The sequence below is a fragment of the Vipera berus genome, assembly GCF_964194415.1.
Source record: "Vipera berus genome assembly, chromosome: 1".
Classification (NCBI taxonomy): Eukaryota; Metazoa; Chordata; class Lepidosauria; order Squamata; family Viperidae; genus Vipera; species Vipera berus.
In genome coordinates this window covers 133492724-133509840 of record NC_138202.1, presented here as the reverse complement: position 1 = coordinate 133509840, position 17117 = coordinate 133492724, and the positions used below count along the sequence as shown (strand labels likewise).

At 40.7% G+C, this 17117-nt stretch overlaps 1 protein-coding gene across 1 annotated transcript in view; it reads left to right on the top strand.

Annotated features, from left to right (window-relative positions):
* Positions 1-267: 267 nt before the first annotated feature.
* Positions 268-17117, top strand: part of CFAP221 (cilia and flagella associated protein 221) — a gene marked incomplete at its 5' end in the record, with an annotated part of 32859 nt that continues 16009 nt past the window's right edge. Inside the window, 11 exons of the mRNA XM_081320139.1 lie at positions 268-406; positions 1729-1829; positions 2517-2603; positions 3992-4087; positions 5065-5165; positions 8476-8579; positions 10088-10247; positions 12467-12599; positions 12689-12800; positions 13321-13432; positions 14668-14755. Of these exons, the coding sequence (XP_081176265.1) occupies positions 268-406; positions 1729-1829; positions 2517-2603; positions 3992-4087; positions 5065-5165; positions 8476-8579; positions 10088-10247; positions 12467-12599; positions 12689-12800; positions 13321-13432; positions 14668-14755 (1233 nt within the window). The remainder of the gene's footprint in view (positions 407-1728; positions 1830-2516; positions 2604-3991; positions 4088-5064; positions 5166-8475; positions 8580-10087; positions 10248-12466; positions 12600-12688; positions 12801-13320; positions 13433-14667; positions 14756-17117) is intronic.

The following is a 17117-nucleotide window of genomic DNA, read 5'->3' as shown; positions in this document are numbered from 1 at the left end:
CCTCGGAAGGATGGAAGGCTGAGTCAACCTTGAGCCTGGTGGGATGCGAACCTGCACTAATTGCAGGTAGCTGGTGTTACGTAAGGAGGCATTAGCCCACTGCTCCACCAAGGCTCAGTTCCCTCCAGTACCCCTGACTCTACCCCTAATTAAGGGATTACAGGATCATAAAAAAGGGAGGAGTTATTTTTAATGTTTCATGTTTCATAACAGGTAACAAGGAATGATCTTTTTGATATTCTAGAAGCTGTAAATTCCAAGAACAGGATGGAAGTTGTGCGTAATATTCAGACTGACTTCCACAGCACCAAAGAGTCTTTCAGAAGCCCTCCATCTCTTCTTCTGGACAGCTTTGTGGAGGAACCCCAGAAAAGAACTGATGTCCCCCACCACCTCCTGGAATCAAGTGAGGGATAAGTTGATTGTTTTCAGGCACAAAAAAAGAATTGTTGGTTACCTTAATAATCTTGACAAACTCACCTCGGTTTATAGACAGAATCTTGTTGCACCTAAAATCATTTCAAATATAATAATTCAGTAGATTATCACCAGTTGTTGCCCTCTCTGTTAGCATTCCCCTTTCTTCCTCCCTTGCAATCCACTCCTGAGGTTGGAGGATCCTTTCCAGGGGTTGAGGAAGGGGGAAACATAGTGGATTGCAAGTGGAGAACAGAGAATCTCACTGCACTAAGAGTCCCCTTTTATATTATTTCAAGACATACATTGTCATGTAAGATAATTTGAATTTGAATACTTTATTTAGCCAAAGTGATTAGACACACAAGGAATATATCTCTGGTGCAGAAACTCTCAGTGTACATGCAAAGCAACAAAATAATCATCGTCATCGTCATAATACCAATAAGAGGGGGTAGTAAAGAAGAAAATAAGATGGATAAATGATAATACTACAGCCATACTACATGGGTAAATATACATAGTTGAAGACAGCATTGACAAAGACAGATAGAAATGTCAGCTTACAATAATAAAAAGGAAGAAAATGAAAGGAAGAGAAGAGAAATAAAATAATGGAACAATAAAACAATGAAAAAGCAACACAATGAGAATACAACAATATGATAACCAAAAAAATGGACGGGTGGAAAACAGAGCAGGGTGGGTGGGTGGGAGGTGGACTCTGCCATCAGTCCAGCAATACCTCCAGTGTAGAACTCCCCCATTTGATCCCCAGGCTTTTGCCAAAGGATAAGAGGGTGAGGGCAGATCTTAGAATTTAAGATATTCCAAAGCACAAGTACTGCAGCAGAGAAGGTTCCTGGATCGCAATAGTTGGGATCTGATGGCATCTGAAGTAGGCCCTCTTGGCCTATATAATATAATTGAGTAATACAATATAAATGATCTGCAGTTGAATCCCACACATAAGGCTATTGCTAAGCACATTGGTTTGTGCTTAAATTGTAAGCCGCCCTGAGTCTTCGGAGAATGGCGGGATATAAATGGGATTAAAATAATAATAATAATACTACCTTAAAATGAGGCCTAATATTGGCCAAGGGAAAAAAAAAAGACTCTCAGATTGAGGAATGGGTAGCTTGTAATTTGGTAAACTAAATGGGCTGTTTTTGTGCAGGGAAGATCTTGAGTTAGATTATATCAGTCCATCTAATATTAGAAAAAATAGAATAAAATTAGTCATTGTGAACGCTTGGGGCTATTGTCTGGCTGTGCCAATTATTGTATTGTTTCTTTTTTTTGTTTCAGAGATTTATACAAAGCTATTAAGAAATAATGCTGTACAGGCTAAACCTGCCATCATGCATTATGGAGGATTTGAGGTAGAAAAACATCATCAGCAAGTGCTAGTAAGTAACAAAAGAGTTGAGAGCTAATAGCCTCAAATTAGTTCATGCATTTATTTATTTATTATTTACCCACATACATAACCTTGGTCACGTATATGTGAGATGGGTGGCCATATAAATGTGCTTAATTTATAAATAAGTATGCGTTGTAGTCCTTATGACTCAAAGCCACTCACAGTTTATAAAAATAATAACAAATATAAAACATATTTTTAAAAGCAATCAATTAATTACTGTTCATAAAAACAATTGTTGTCCTTGGGAGATATTCTCTGAGGGCATTTTAGAGGGAGGGAGCTGCTCCTGAGAATATGATTCTCCAAATCCCAACATCCCACTTGTTTTGTATTTTCTTCCTGCCAAGATGGAGTAGGGCAGACAGATTCTACAAGAAGAAAAAAATTCCCAAAAGATAATGAGGTCCTAAGCTGTATAAGGTGTTACATTCAGGACTTTGAATTGGCCTCAAAGCCACAATCAACCAATGCAGCTCCTGCAGAAGGGGCGTTACCCAGCTAAATTGACTAGTGCCAGTTAGCAAACTGTATTCTGTTTCATTCCTGTCCCCCTTGTTAACTTAAGCGTTAACCATTTTATCTACATCGCCTTCTGTCTGTAATTGTGCCTAAAATACTGACAGGAACATCTTTTTTTTTCTTTCTTTGAATTATTTGCTTTATCCTACAGAAACTGATAAATATTTCCGGAGAAGTTATAAATATCCATATTATTCCACCCGAGACAGACTATTTCCAGATCAAATATAACAAATTGGTAAGTGTTGGTTCAGTAACCTTGAGAGTGCTCACATTTCGTTTGTCTCTTCCTTTTTCAACTTCGCCAAATTGCAGAACATATAGTTTGAAGCCTTCCATAGGAAAGCACGGCTTATGACCCTCTTTTACCGGTCTACTATAGAGAGCGTCCTCTCGTATGGTATTGTGGTTTGGTATGCTGGTCTGACAGCCGCGGATAGGAAGGCATTACAGAGGGTGGTGAGCACAGCACAAGACATTGTGGGCTGTCCCCTGACACCACTGGATGGCATCGCCAGGGCTCGCTGCCTTGGAAGAGTGAGGAAGATTCTCAGGGACGACTCACCCTGGATGGTATCTCTTTACTCTCCTACCATCAGGTAGGACAGGGGTCGGCAACCTAAAAAAGGAAAAGAGCCACTGGGAACCGGTTCCATCACAAATTAAAAAAAGTGGGAGCCGCGTGCGTGTGTCCATGCACGTGCATGCGCCTAACGGTTTTTTGCGCATGTGCGGACGCACACGGTTGCCACTTTTTTTAAGGGACATGGAACCGGTTCCCGGTTGCCCGACGGCGACGGCCCGTCTGCAAAGCTGCCAAAAGCGGCAGCTTTGCAGACGGGCCGCGGCAGCTTCCTCAAAGAGCGGCGCCGCTGCCCGTTCGCGCGGAGGTACGCGCGCACCTCTCCAAAGGTTTGGGGAGGTGCGTGCGCACCTCCGCCCATTCGGGGAGGTGCGCGTGCACCTCTCGGAATGGGCAGCGGCGTCGCTCTTCGAGAAAGCTGCCGCAGCCCGTCTGCAAAGCTGCCGCTTTTGGCAGCTTTGCAGACGGGCCGCGGCAGCTTCCTCAAAGAGCGGTGCCGCTGCCCCTTCGCGCGGAGGTACGCGCGCACCTCTCCAAAGGTTTGGGGAGGTGCGCGCGCACCTCCGCCCATTAGGGGAGGTGCACGCGCACCTCTCCAAACGGGCGGTGCCACTCTCCATTTGGAGAGGTGCGCGCGCACCACTGCCCGTTCGAAGAGGTGCGCGCGCACCGGGCGGCTGGGAGCCGCAGGAGACGGCTCAAAGAGCCGCATGCGGCTCCGGAGCCGCGGGTTGCCGACCCGTGGGGTAGGAGATACAGGAGTATAGCCAGCCGCACCAACAGCCTGAAGAACAGCTTTTATCCATGGGCTGTTAGGCTTTTGAACGGGAAATAATTGTTATAAACTTTATGCATAATTGACTTGCAAGGCCGGTGTGTTGTGCAATTAGTTCACATGGTGTAATAAGATGGAGGGTTTGTGTCACTGTAAGCTGGGGGGTGGGGGCACGAAGGGAGGCTCAGCCAACCTCAATGTATACATGGTTGTACTTTGACCATAAAAGGTTCATTCATTCATTCATTGTTCTGCTCTGTTTTTATAGCAGCGGCTTGTCCCTGGCTTGTCCTTTACAGTAACGGTTGATTTCTGCCCTGATGAATGGCGATACTATTATGACTGCATCCGAATCCATTCTCAGGTAAGAAAAGACAATAGATCAAGGTAAGAACAACCCTCTTCCTGTAAATGCAAATCTATATAGTGCTGACTCTTCATGATGTCAGCACATACAACGAATATTTTTACTATGCTTAGATTGAAGATTCTTTAGACTCTTTAGTGATTAGCTTCTTTTACTAGTCAGCTTCTTTTTACTCATTCTTTTTTCTCAAGTTAAATTTGTTCCAACCCCAATCAAAAGAGACTGCACCCATTTTGGGGGGAAAAAATAGAAGCTCAAAAGGAATACATATATACTTCAGTATAAAATAAAGTAGGTGACAGGTTTCCAGCATTTTCTTATTGTTTGCCTAGGAACTGGGATGCTTATTTAAAAACATTCATGAACATTTTGTAAGATGGAGGAAGGTTATCGGCTCCAATTGCACTTGTGTACATGCAGCTTTCATACTAATTGTGATGAACTTGTGGTACATTGGCCAAAATGTGCCAAAAGTGAACAGTAACTATAACGACAATACCGATCACTTTGCCACATTTTGGCCAATTTATCACAAGTTCAACCAAAACTCAGTTTTATTGCAAATTTCTTCTTCTACTACTCTAAGTTAGGATCAAAACCATTAACTATCCGTTATTGCATTTAACTTGTAGAAAGTCTACAATACTTCTTACCCTAAAAGAAGTAGCATGGCGTGCCTTGTGTGTGTGCAAGTAAGAGGAAAAATTCAGATCGTGCTAACGTGGGGTGGCAAAACTTCAAGAACAGGAATGGTAATGGGTTTAAGTCCTCTCAGGTCTTAAATCTAGGAAAATATATAAAATTAGGCTTACACATGCTGCATATTTTATATTAGCTGGGAATTAAAATATCCCCATAATTATTTAAGCCACGTGAGCAATGTAGCCTTAACTGTGTAAGAGAGCAGAACTACTTTTCCCCTAGATCACAGTTCCCCTGAGACTGTCCATATCCTTTTCTTCTTTTCTTCTCAGGGAGATGAAACTTTGCTGATCCCTCTCCATGCCTATCCTGTGATGAATAATGTAGATTTTCCATCCTACATTAATTTGTCGGATGTTCCTTTGGGACAATGGCAAGTGGCTATTAAAGCAATAACTTTTCTTTCATCTGTTTTTCGTGCATGATAAAAAGAATGAGCATAATTAGGCTTTGGCCGGTGGGCAGTGCAAAAAACAGAATGCCTCGTCTACAGCATTAATTCAATTGTGAAATGCAATTGAAGCTGTTTTTATTCTAAACCGTATTTATATATTTTTCATTTGGTGTCCAGGCACTGTGAAATGTAATTCTGGAATTACTTTGTAAAATTATTGGTTGCTATTAGACCCTGGTTGCGTTCACTGATGACTCTGAGAACATCTGTAAAGAGAGAAAATGAAAATCGGAGACTAAAAATCTAGATAAGATTTTTGTTTTCTGCCGAGTCTTAAATTTGTTAACAAAATGTGAATTGAAGCGGGTATTTTTCTTTCTTTTTTTTATTTTCCCCTTACTCTTTTGAAAAGAAAACAGGATTTGTTTCATCTTTTTCTCTGGATAAAGCATTCTCATCTTAATACCTTTAAACTGATGGGGATAAATGACTGTATATGCAGAAAGAATATGCCTGTGGATAACTGCTATGAGATAATAGTGTGTTCATAGTATAAACTGAGTAGAATTGCTCACTTTCTGAGCTTGATTGTTTTCTTGCAGATGTGTCGTTACCCAAAATAGGTAACATCAACACGATTTTACCTAGTTTGGGTAATGAAACGTCTGCAAGAAAACAACCAAGCTCAGAGAGCACCAAGGACCCCTCATTTCATTCCTGTTCTCCTATATGAATAGAATAACTTGGTAGTAGTAGTAGTAGTAGTAGTAGAGGGACACGCGGTGGCTCAGTGGGTTAGGACGCTGAGCTTGTCGATCAGAAGGTCGGCAGTTTGCCGGGTCGAATCCCGAGTGCCGCGTAACAGAGTGAGCGCCTGTTACTCGTCCCAGCTTCTGCCAACCTAGCAGTTCGAAAGCACGTAAAAATGCAAGTAGAAAAATAGGGACCACTATGGTGGGAAGGTAACAGCGTTCCGTGCGCCTTTGGCATCTAGTCATGCCGGCCACATGACCACGGAGATGTCCTCGGACAAAGCGCTGGCTCTTTGGCTTTGAAACGGAGATGAGCACTGGCCCCTAGAGTCGGAAACGACTAGCACGCATGTGCGGGGGAACCTTTACCTTTACCTTAGTAGTAGTAGTAAGTTTTATACTCAAAAATATTATACCTGCCTGTTGAAGGGAGCCAGTTTACCTACAGTTCATGATCCCAACTTTGATTGTATATTCAAGCATTGAACTTCTTTCCTGTTGAGGAAGCAGATGTATACATCATTGGAAAAAGTTATTTAAAGAGATTTTTGTGATCTCTCTGCTATAAATTTCACATATCTCTTGCTGGAGCAAGGTCTGAAATTTATGGCAGTCTTGCCTACCTGAGCATTCAGGATACTCTTGCATTATTTCATGAAAATGTGCAAATTCTCTATCTAATACACTTGTTAAATGAACTGAGAATTATTTCCGAGCACATCTGAGTAGATTAGGGGATTATTCTTTCTTAGATATTTTTTTTACCTCTAAATCTTAGAGCTTTTTACTTTTTTTACAAATGCTTTCCTTTTTTCCTGTTTGTTCCTGCTGCTTTGTTGCTTGGTTTGTACTATCTGTCCATCCACGGCTTCCTTTATTTGCAAAGGATAGAAATGCTTCCCAGGTTGAACATCTTAAACACCCATCAAAGAAAGATACTGTTGTTACTATTCACACAAACAAGAAAGAGAAATAATTATTTTAAGGAAGAACTGTATGTAAACTACATTCCACTGTAATCGGCTAGACAGGATTTTAGTGAGACAGTTTATTTATATTGGAGTTCATGGAATGAAATATATTTAAATGGAGAATATTCAGATTTTTTTTCTAAATAATAGTGAAGCAGGAATTGCTATCTGCACAGAAAAGTAGACTGGGGAAAAAATTATGAGATACTCAAGAAGGTACAAATTGATTGATAGTAGCATTTGATTTTATGGAGGAAGTTCATTCTATGATGCTCCATTGCCTAATCTAATGTCTGCCTAGAGCAGGGGTATCAAACTGCCAGCCCACGGGCCAGTTTCATCATACTGAAGCCGCGCCCACCCCATTGCCGTCAATGCAAAAAGAGTCGCGATACGTCGCCCCACGTCACGTGACGTGGCGAGTTTGACACCCATGGCCTAGACAAGAGGGTCGTGCAGAATTGGGTTCAGTACGTCACCCTTGTATTCCATCCTGAGGTTTGGAGTAAAGCTTTTTTATTGATTTAAGCTGCTGCCCTCAACAAGAAATGAACTCATGCACATAATCAGAGCAACTTTTAAACAAGCCTTTGTAAATATGGTACTGTATATGCAGTATGTATTGCAAGTAAGAGGCAAGTTATGGTTTCAGTTTTCCTCAGTTCTAGCATTTTAGGTACCGAACTTTAGTTTCCAAATGTCTCCGGCTCTAGAAAAACAACTTTCCAGCAAGTTATTTTCTGTGGCTGGTGTTTGTTTTTATTATTCCTGTCATTCCATTTCAAGGAATGGAAGTTGTTCCATTAATGGAAGTGAAGAATTGTAATCTTCCAGCCACAGTCGTAGTGATTTCTCCAGATTAGTTTACAGAATTAAATTTACTGAATTAAAAATGTGCGGTTCCATGGACTTTGCTGTATTTTACAAATAAAACAAAGTCTGTGAGGTTGCATGTTTTCAAATCAAAGCAACTACTGCAATATTGCAGACCTACGGTAAGCCTCAGTGAATTCAGCAGGATGTCAGGGAGATGGTTGGTATAAAAATATGAGATATAAATAAATAAATTACAGTGGTGAAGTTTTGTTAGTTTTTAAAAAGGAAGGATATTTAAATTAAAATCAAGCGAGGTCTATTATTTTACTCACGAAAATGGGAAGCTGCTTTTTCTTTTATATGAATTCATAATGCGAAAAGCTCAAGCCTCACTAAAATGAATTACATACATACAGAGGTAAAAGCATGTGTTTTCAATTATTAATACGAGACAGCCAATTTTCATAAAATATGAAATCATGACTTATCTAATATAATTGCTGGATTAGGGCTGCATATTCATGTAATTGATTCTCCAGTAACTATATGAAATAATTTTAAATAAAATTTGGATGCAAATCATTTAAATTTGCAGGCTTTAATTTAACACATGGCAGGCATTATTTTGAAAATTGTTCTCCTGTTTCATGCCATCATATCAGCATATTCTCTGCCCTGCTACTGCTGGAATGATAATGTTAAAAATTTGAATATAATTATTTGCTATTTGGTCCTCTTCTCCTTTTTCAGTAAGCCCTATGTGATCCCATTGCAGTGTAGCTGCCCCATAGATTTTGAGTTTCAGGTTGAGTACCTTCAGCCCCACAAAGCCTTTACTGTACAACCCATGTCAGGTAAGTTCTGAAAGGGAAACTGTGTTTCATGAATGTTTGGAATTTTACATAGTAATATGAATGAATGATAGGGACGCGGTGGCTCAGAGGGTTAGGACGCTGAGCTTGTCGATCAGAAGATTGGCAGTTTGGTGGGTCAAATCCCGAGTGCCGTGTAACAGAGTGAGCGCCTGTTACTCTTCCCAGCTTCTGCCAACCTAGCAGTTCGAAAGCACATAAAAATGCAAGTAGAAAAATAGGGACCACTACGGTGGGAAGGTAACAGCGTTCCGTGCGCCTTTGGCATCTAGTCATGCCGGCCACATGACCACAGAGATGTCCTCGGACAAGCGCTGGCTCTTCAGCTTTGAAACGGAGATGAGCACCGGCCCCTAGAGTTGGAAACGACTAGCACGCATGTGCGGGGGAACCTTTACCTTTACCTATGAATGAATGAACCTTAAATGGCTATCTCCCAGGATGATTTCATGCATCACATTAAGTCATCCCAAGTTCTGTTTGAATTTGTCTTAGCACGTTATATGATCCTATCCATAGGTTCAAATTTATACGCCCAAAGCAAATCAACTTACATGTATATACTTCCTTCCTACTCTATCCTGATAATGGGGACATTTGCTAAAGCATACATCTTCGGAATACAGTCTTCCCAAAACTTAGCCTGCCTTGGATGCCAATCTCAATAGGACAGGAATAGTTCACAGACCCTGTCTTTATAAAATCAACCAAAACTGACCTTTTGTAATCCAAACGCTTTATGTTGGTTTTAAATCATCTGCATTGCTGTGTCCAGACACTGGAATGAACAATAAAAAAAATAATGGGAAGGATTTGAAAAAGGATGAACTAGGAAAGCCATGTCATGGACTTCTTAGAAAGCAATCTTAACTGAAATTCAAGGGGAAGCAATGTACTCAAAACTTTCGAAACACACCGATTCACACAGGCAATAAGTACTTTTATTGGGCTTTTCAGTGCAGTGCATCTAACTTTGGGGAAATTGACCTTACCCTCCAATTCAAAACAGCAGAATGATCTGAAGGAGGTGGGCGGTTGAGAAATGTGAAAGCTAACTTATTAAATTTATCATACTAGCTCTAAATTGATTATCTGGGAAACTTGATCCAAGTCTTTCCAGGGAAAAAAGAGGCTTTTGAATTAAAAAAAATCATTTAGTTCCAAACTATTTTTATTCCAAAATGATCTTGTGGTACATTGGGCCAGCAGGAACAATCAATGTACGATATGTAGAAAGGTGCAGAGAGGGGACATCTAAATTCTCTTTAGAAAGCAATCCAAGTAGTTGAAGGTTGTTTTGCCTACCAATATTTGGTTTTCCTGATCAGAATCATTTCTCTCTTACAGCACTTGGACCAACATTCTCACACACACACACACACACACACACACGCACGCATAGAGTATATGTATTTAGACAGGAAAATAATAGCAGACTTTTAGAGTTAAATGTATTAACTATAACCTTACATTTGATTTGTTTGTTACAGGAATAATTCCAGCCAGTGGGAAATCAGAAGTGATAGTTACGTTTGCACCTTTTGAATATGGGACAGCCCAAATAAAAATCCAGTTGTGGATTTCACAGTTTAACTCAAAACCTTACACTTGTACGTTCACGGGAACATCTACCCCACACCTAAATTTAACGTATGTGAAGTTCATCATGTTTTGAATATTAGTTAACAGAGATCTTTACTAGATAATATTTCCAACTGAGGGTTTCCCGTTCAAAAAACTATATCAACTGAGCAGGTCAAACTCCCCAAAACATATCATGTTGAAAAAGTTAATTACATTTATCTCCCATTGAAATTGATGTAGTGTAAAATATCAGTCCTGGTTAAACTTTTTTTGCACTGCAATGCTTGCCTCAATGAAAGTTTGACCAGACCAGGTTTACCAAGGCTCCTAGTTGGTGGATTCTCCTGCCTCTTTACCCTTTCTGGACCAGTGAAAAGAAAACATTGTTCAACCATGTTTCCTGTCATTTGGGCTGGTAGAGGAAAACTATTAATTATTTCACAAAACAATTGGCCATGGAGAACAATGGCTGGAGGGGGAATTTGAGTGACAATTCTCATTTGAGTTGCAAGGTGTGAGGCAATATGTCAGCAACAGGGTCACTTCAGTATACAGGTAGTTTTTGACCTACAACAGTTCGTTTAGTGACTGTTTGAAATTACAACGGCATTGGAAAAACTGACTTATGACCATTTTTCACACTTATGGCCGCTGTAGCATCCCCATGGTCACATGATTTACATTCAAATGCTTGACAACTGGTTCATATTTATGACAGCTGCAGCGTCCCAGGGTCACGTGATCCCCTTTTGTGTCCTTCTAACAAGCAAAGTCAATGGGGAAGCCAGATTCACTTAAACAACAACTTACTAATTTAACAACAGCAGTGATTCTCTTAACGAATGTGGCAAGAAAAGTCGTAAAATGGGACAAAACTCACAAATTTCTCACCTAGCAACATAAATTCTGGGCTCAATTGTTGTCGTAAGTCGAGGACTATCTGTAAAAAGAAACAAATGGAACCAAGTCATTATAAAATGGTCCAATAGTCATAGGCCCCTTCCACCTGCAAGGGACTCACCAATATTGGCTTTGCATGTCCCTGCTGTATTATGGATTCCAGCTGTCTTCAGAAACTAAACTTATTAACTCAAGGTGATTAACACAAGTTAATCAACTCAGCTCCAACACTGTGATGATAGTACTTCCTCCAAACTTGTGAAGCAGTTTTCACATTGTTGGGAACTCCAACCTCATCTGTCTCTTGGATTTCTCTTCCTCCAAGACACCATGAGGCTATGACTTCTCCCCAATCCCAACGGCACAGAAAAGCAGCTTTACTGTTCCCTGAGGAGGGGTCAGCTTGCTTTCCACCCCCCCCTTCCCTCATTGTTTAGCTAATGCAGCATGACATATGATGGAGACAAGCAGTAGAAGACCAGCGGTCTTATCTTTTTGTTACTCCATCTATAAACTGGCTGCAGGAAGCATTGACAGGTGCCAAGTGGTTACAGTTGATCATTACAGTGATGAGGGCAAAGGTGATGTCTGTGAGGAAAGAAGACGTACTATTTCAGTCAGGAGAACATAGTTCCAGAAACATTCAATCATATCTAAGCCTTCAGAGCACTAGGGAGAAAGCTGCCCTGAAGACATTTAAAGAATAGACTGTTTTGGAGTAATGACTAAAACAAGCCAGTCTAAAATAAATAATACGCAAAGATTTTAATTGCAATTGAGTTTGGAGAAGTGAAATTGTATCCCGGTCCATTGCAGGAATTTGCCAAAATTGGCCTCAGAAGCAGATTTCAGGAATCCCGATAAAGTGTGTTTCAAAGGGGGAAGCATTTGCTACAAGATTTTTCTCCAGTCCAAATGAAAATCTGAATTGGATAACAAGTTTTGGACTCCCCTTCGTTATCGCCATCACATTCCACTATTCCCCAATTCTACTGGTGTTATGCTCTAGCACAGGGGTGGGGAATTATGCCCCTTTTATGACTTGTGAACTTCAACTCCCAGAATTCCTGGCCCAATCATGTTGGCTTAGGAATTCTGGGGGTTGAAGTCCACGAAGCCATAAAGGGGCCATAGCTGCTCTCTTTCTTTTTCCTCAAAAGCAGGAACCAGCTTAATGTATATGGTGAAAAGGGAAATGTTTCCAATCTCCGTTTGTGCTGCAAAATTTGATCTGAGTTCCATGTGTGCTACGGCTATGTAATTTTCCCAAGGGATCCTCTCTTTCGTAGGGCTTTACCTTTCTATAGCAATATTGTATTACCCAGATAATAAAGCTAATGTGTGTTTTTTCCCTAAAATTGCTGTACTTTTTTCCTCAATTCCAGAAGGGAAGACTTTGAGGACCAAGAGTCAGTTTTGCAAAGAATACCAAAGTCTTCTGAAAAAGCCGTGCTGTGCCTGCCACAGAAAACAGTACCACCGAACGAAAAAAAATCCAGGCCGCTACAAAAAGGACGGGTACAGAATGGACAAAAATTAATTATTGCTATATTAGGAAGGAAATAACATCCATCAGTCATTTTGACATAATCTATTTATTTTCGTAGACTATTGAATATAAAAACTTGAGGTTCCCTGTTGATTTGTCAAATCCTTACGCTGTGGGAACAGTTTTGATTCAAGAACCAGGCAAATTGAAGATTAAACATTTAAGAGAAGGTAATAACTTTTATTATTATTGTTTGGTCGCATAATCAGCCAAATATTTAGACTCGATTTGGCATTTTTATCCACGGATCAAGTCCTTTTCAAGGATAGTTAGGCAGATGTTGTTTGATGGTGTTAAAGGTCTCAGCACAGGATAGAAGCTGTTCCAGTAAAGCTGCCTTTTGTAATTGACTGATGGTGATTTTGTCAATGCTGATGTATGTTCTTATTATACTTAATACTCGATTTTATCCTGCCCTTTTATATATAGTTTGAATTTATTTTACCAAAGATTCTACAAATTTATATACTGCATAGGAAGTAATATAAAATCTTTTAAATAATAATTACATTAAATATCTTAGGATGTTCCTGATATCAGTGCAGAGTTTTGAAATCTTGCAACTTCTCAATAATTCTGCTTCTTTCAGACATTTAATAATGGGAAATATGCCTAAAGCTATCATGAAGCAAATAATTCATTGCCCTTTTAATGTCCTGATTAACAGTTTTTAATTTCTGTGTTGTGCAGTTCTAGGAGGACAAGGTGATGGAGGGACTAAAACACGACAGATAAAAGAAGCTGTTTTTCAGCTGAAAGTCAAACAGGATGTACAAGAAGAAGAAATTAATCAACTTAAGTGGTGAGTGATGGCACACTTTATACCAAATGCAGGAAGTTAAAATAACTCTTCCAATCAAATCATTCTGCCACTTAGCATATTAATAAAGGAGGTTTTGTAATAAAAGTTGCATTATTATTGTTTCTCAGTTTGCAACTGATTACAGTTATTACATGTACTAAAAATTAAAAATAGTGGTTAGTTGTTTCATTCCAGGTGAGAAGTGAATACCAACAAAAGAGACATTTTTAAATCTGTCTAATTGTTGGTTTTATAATAACTCTAGGGGTAGTAACATAAACATCCAAGGATGATAAAGAGGCTTGTTAGAGGTTTTAGAATAATGTGAAAAAGCAGAAGTAGTAAGAAAGAATAATAAATAATCAAGTGTATTACTGATTGATTGATTGCCTTAACCTGAACAGAAGCATTGCTGCAAAGCCACCAATGAATATAATCTATTGACTAGATTAACCCAATGCTCTAAGACACGGGTGTTGAACTTGATCACGTCATGTGACATACCATGACATATTTCAATGTTTATTGCCTTGATGGATGGTGGGGCTGGGGTGGGCGTGGCCTGCGCGTGACACATCCGGCCTGTGGGCCACTAGTTTGACACCCCTGCTTCTAAGACATTAAAAATGTAAAAACAAACCCAAGCAAAGTATAATATGTTAACCTAATTTAGACTTACAAGCCGTGATTTGTGGTTTAGTGCACTCTATGAATCCAGCCATTGTGATATGTTTAACAACCAGAGTTGAAACAAGCCACGATTTTACATGTGTATGAATTAGCCATTATGATCTTTGACCTGGCTTGTTCATTAATAATTACAAGTCCCTCAGCTCTAAATTTGTGAAAATCCTATGGAGCATAAGTCAGCCAAGGTAAGCATTTTAAAATCATGTGACTTCAGATAGACAAATTTAAGCATGTGCTCATTTCTTTGACTAAAATAAGTGGATTTCTAAAATGTTCAACTCTAAAATATCATTATCCATTCTGTCGTCTCACTGTCAGTCATATGCATCAACACAGTTTGTGTGTGTGTGTGTGTGTGTGTGTGTGTGTGTGTGTGTGTTTAGTGAAGTGACAGTAGCGGGTCAGTGGATAGGTAACCTACAAAAGCTGTTTTTATGTAAGATTTATTTTTTTTTTCAGGTGGAAGAATTGTTGATCAAGAGGGCTGTGTCTGAACTGATAATTTTTTCCCACTAAAACTCTTTTCTTTTGAATTTCAAACACAGGCAAGTTCATTTAGGTAAAGATCCAATATGTCCAACTGTTCAAAAGCAAATCCTTGAAGATCGATTGAAAGAAGAAGAACTTTACAAGGTGAGGATAGAGAACGAAAATAACCCCTGGCTTTATGTATACCTGTGAAGATTCATCCAAGTCAAGGTTGTTCCAAAGATATTTTTCTTTTTCTTTTTTCAAAAGGCAACTGGACTTTCTTGGTGTTTTCTTTGAAAATGTTTTGCTTCAGGAACTGAAGAAGCTTCTTGGATGAGAAGCAAAACATTTTCAAAGAAAACACCAAGAAAGTGGAGCTGCCTTGGGGAAAAAAAACACCTTTGGGAGCCTGGCTTCATACATTCTGGGAAATATCAAGGACCTACCCAAGAGGGTAGAATAATCAGACTAAAGAGGACGGGATTTTATCTTGAAACAAAGCAGACATCATCCTTGCTGCCACAACCTTTTGTATTTGTATATCTTACTCTTATTTTAAAAATTGTTTATTTTCCTAACTCCAGAGTTCACATGCAAAGTCAGAAGAAAAGAGGAGCAGCAGAAGAGAAATGGGGATAGTCTGCTGGACAATCCCCTTGGGAACATCTAGCCATAGTCTCTCCTGTGGTTTGGATCTAAAGATAACACTACTGCTTTATTTCTTTTGGAGTCCTTCATTTTGTGTATCTCAGATTGCACTTGGATGATGTGCTGTCCCGTAGAAGAAAGAACATGAGCTCCTCTATAAAAACCAGAGATCTGTCGCTTTCCAACCCTTTTGTTTTTAATTACGTTCTGTACTTTAATCGTATTGAGGCCCATCGTCTCCCACAACTATTCATCTTCCTCAATTTATTTATTTTTTTTCAATAGATAGCTCTCGACTCCAAGTCAGTTGTCTTTGAAAGAGATATATTTTATTAACGAACGGCAAGGACGAGGAGCTAGATCAGTGGTGGCGAACCTATGTCACACGTGCCAGAGGTGGCACTCAGAGCCCTCTTTGTGGGCACACGCGCCATGTCCCGGAGATGGCAATCATCCCTCTTCAACCTGCCACGCGAGGTCCCACGTGACTGGATGCATCCCGGCACGGCTGGTTTCCATCCTCCCCCCCCCAGTCCTGTCCCTCCTGGCCTCGCATGCTCTCCTTTTCCCGGGCATGACCCACTGCATCGCCTCCTCAGCTCTCGTCTACCTGTCCAGCTCGGAGGTGGCTTGTCTGAACTGCTGGTGGTGGGCTACAGAGCCCCAGAGTGCGCTGGTCGAGGAGTCAGCAGGCTGTGGCTGCTGAAGGACACCGTCAGCCCCCATGTGCTCACTGGCTTTTGTGTGCGGGGGCCGATGATGTCAGGCAGCAGCTGCCCCGGCCCCTGCCTAACCTTGCCCTGTGGCAGTGGCACCCCCGGCCTGCCTTGCCTCACTTCACCCCACAGGACGAGCTTCCTGCCCACCACCCCACCAGCCAGTGACCCCCTGGATCTCCCCCAACCCTGCCCCGCTCCCACAGGCGTCCCTCCTCACGAGCAACATCGAGGTGATCACGCCCACTTTGGCCACACCCACCCAGCCTTCCATGACCACCACAGCCACGCCCCACCTGGCACCCGGCGATAAATAAGTGGGTTTTGGGTTGCAGTTTGGGCACTCGGTCTCTAAAGGTTCGCCATCACTGAGCTAGATTGACGGTGTTATAATTACAATCTTTTCCCAAGCACCTTGAAATGATGTATTAGGGCTGTACAGCAATCCAGACTGAAAGTGGAAAATTGCTTGGCCTTGTGTGGTCATAATGGCATAAGACCAGGAAAAGGTGCTGCTTCACTAAGAGTCATTACCAACTCGATGGCACATGATCCGCCTTTAAGAAAGTATCAGTGGATCTTATGAATATGACTCCATGCAGATTCCAAATCACCTTTTCGTTTTCAAGTGTAGCTTCCTGAATGGCTTTGATTATTATCCCTGCAGGCCTGTTCTTATAGTTCTCAAAGGAATCCCACTGAACATAGTTGGATTTCATTCCGAAAAGGTTGAAGAACTTCGACTTAAGATTGCTTTCAGCTGTACAAAATGATCTAAGGAATCCATGTATCACCTTCAATCACTTTTTTCTTCTTTTAATTATTCTAAATAAAATTCCTCATTTGTCAATATCTCTATTAGATGCAGGTAGTCCTCAAATCATGACCACAGTTGGGATGGGAATTTCCATCATACATTGGTCCAATGGTAAAGCAAGCCACCACAGGACCAGAGTCAATTTTGCCACCATTTTTACCATGGTTGTTAAGCGAATCACGTGGTCGTTAAGCAAATCCGGCTTCCCCAATTGACTTTGCTTGTTGGAGACTGAGTGGGAAGATTGCAGATCATGATCGTGTGACCACAAGACATTGCAAACATTGCAAAGGCGAGCTACTTGCCAAGTGTCTGAATTGTGATCACAGGATTGTGCAACAGA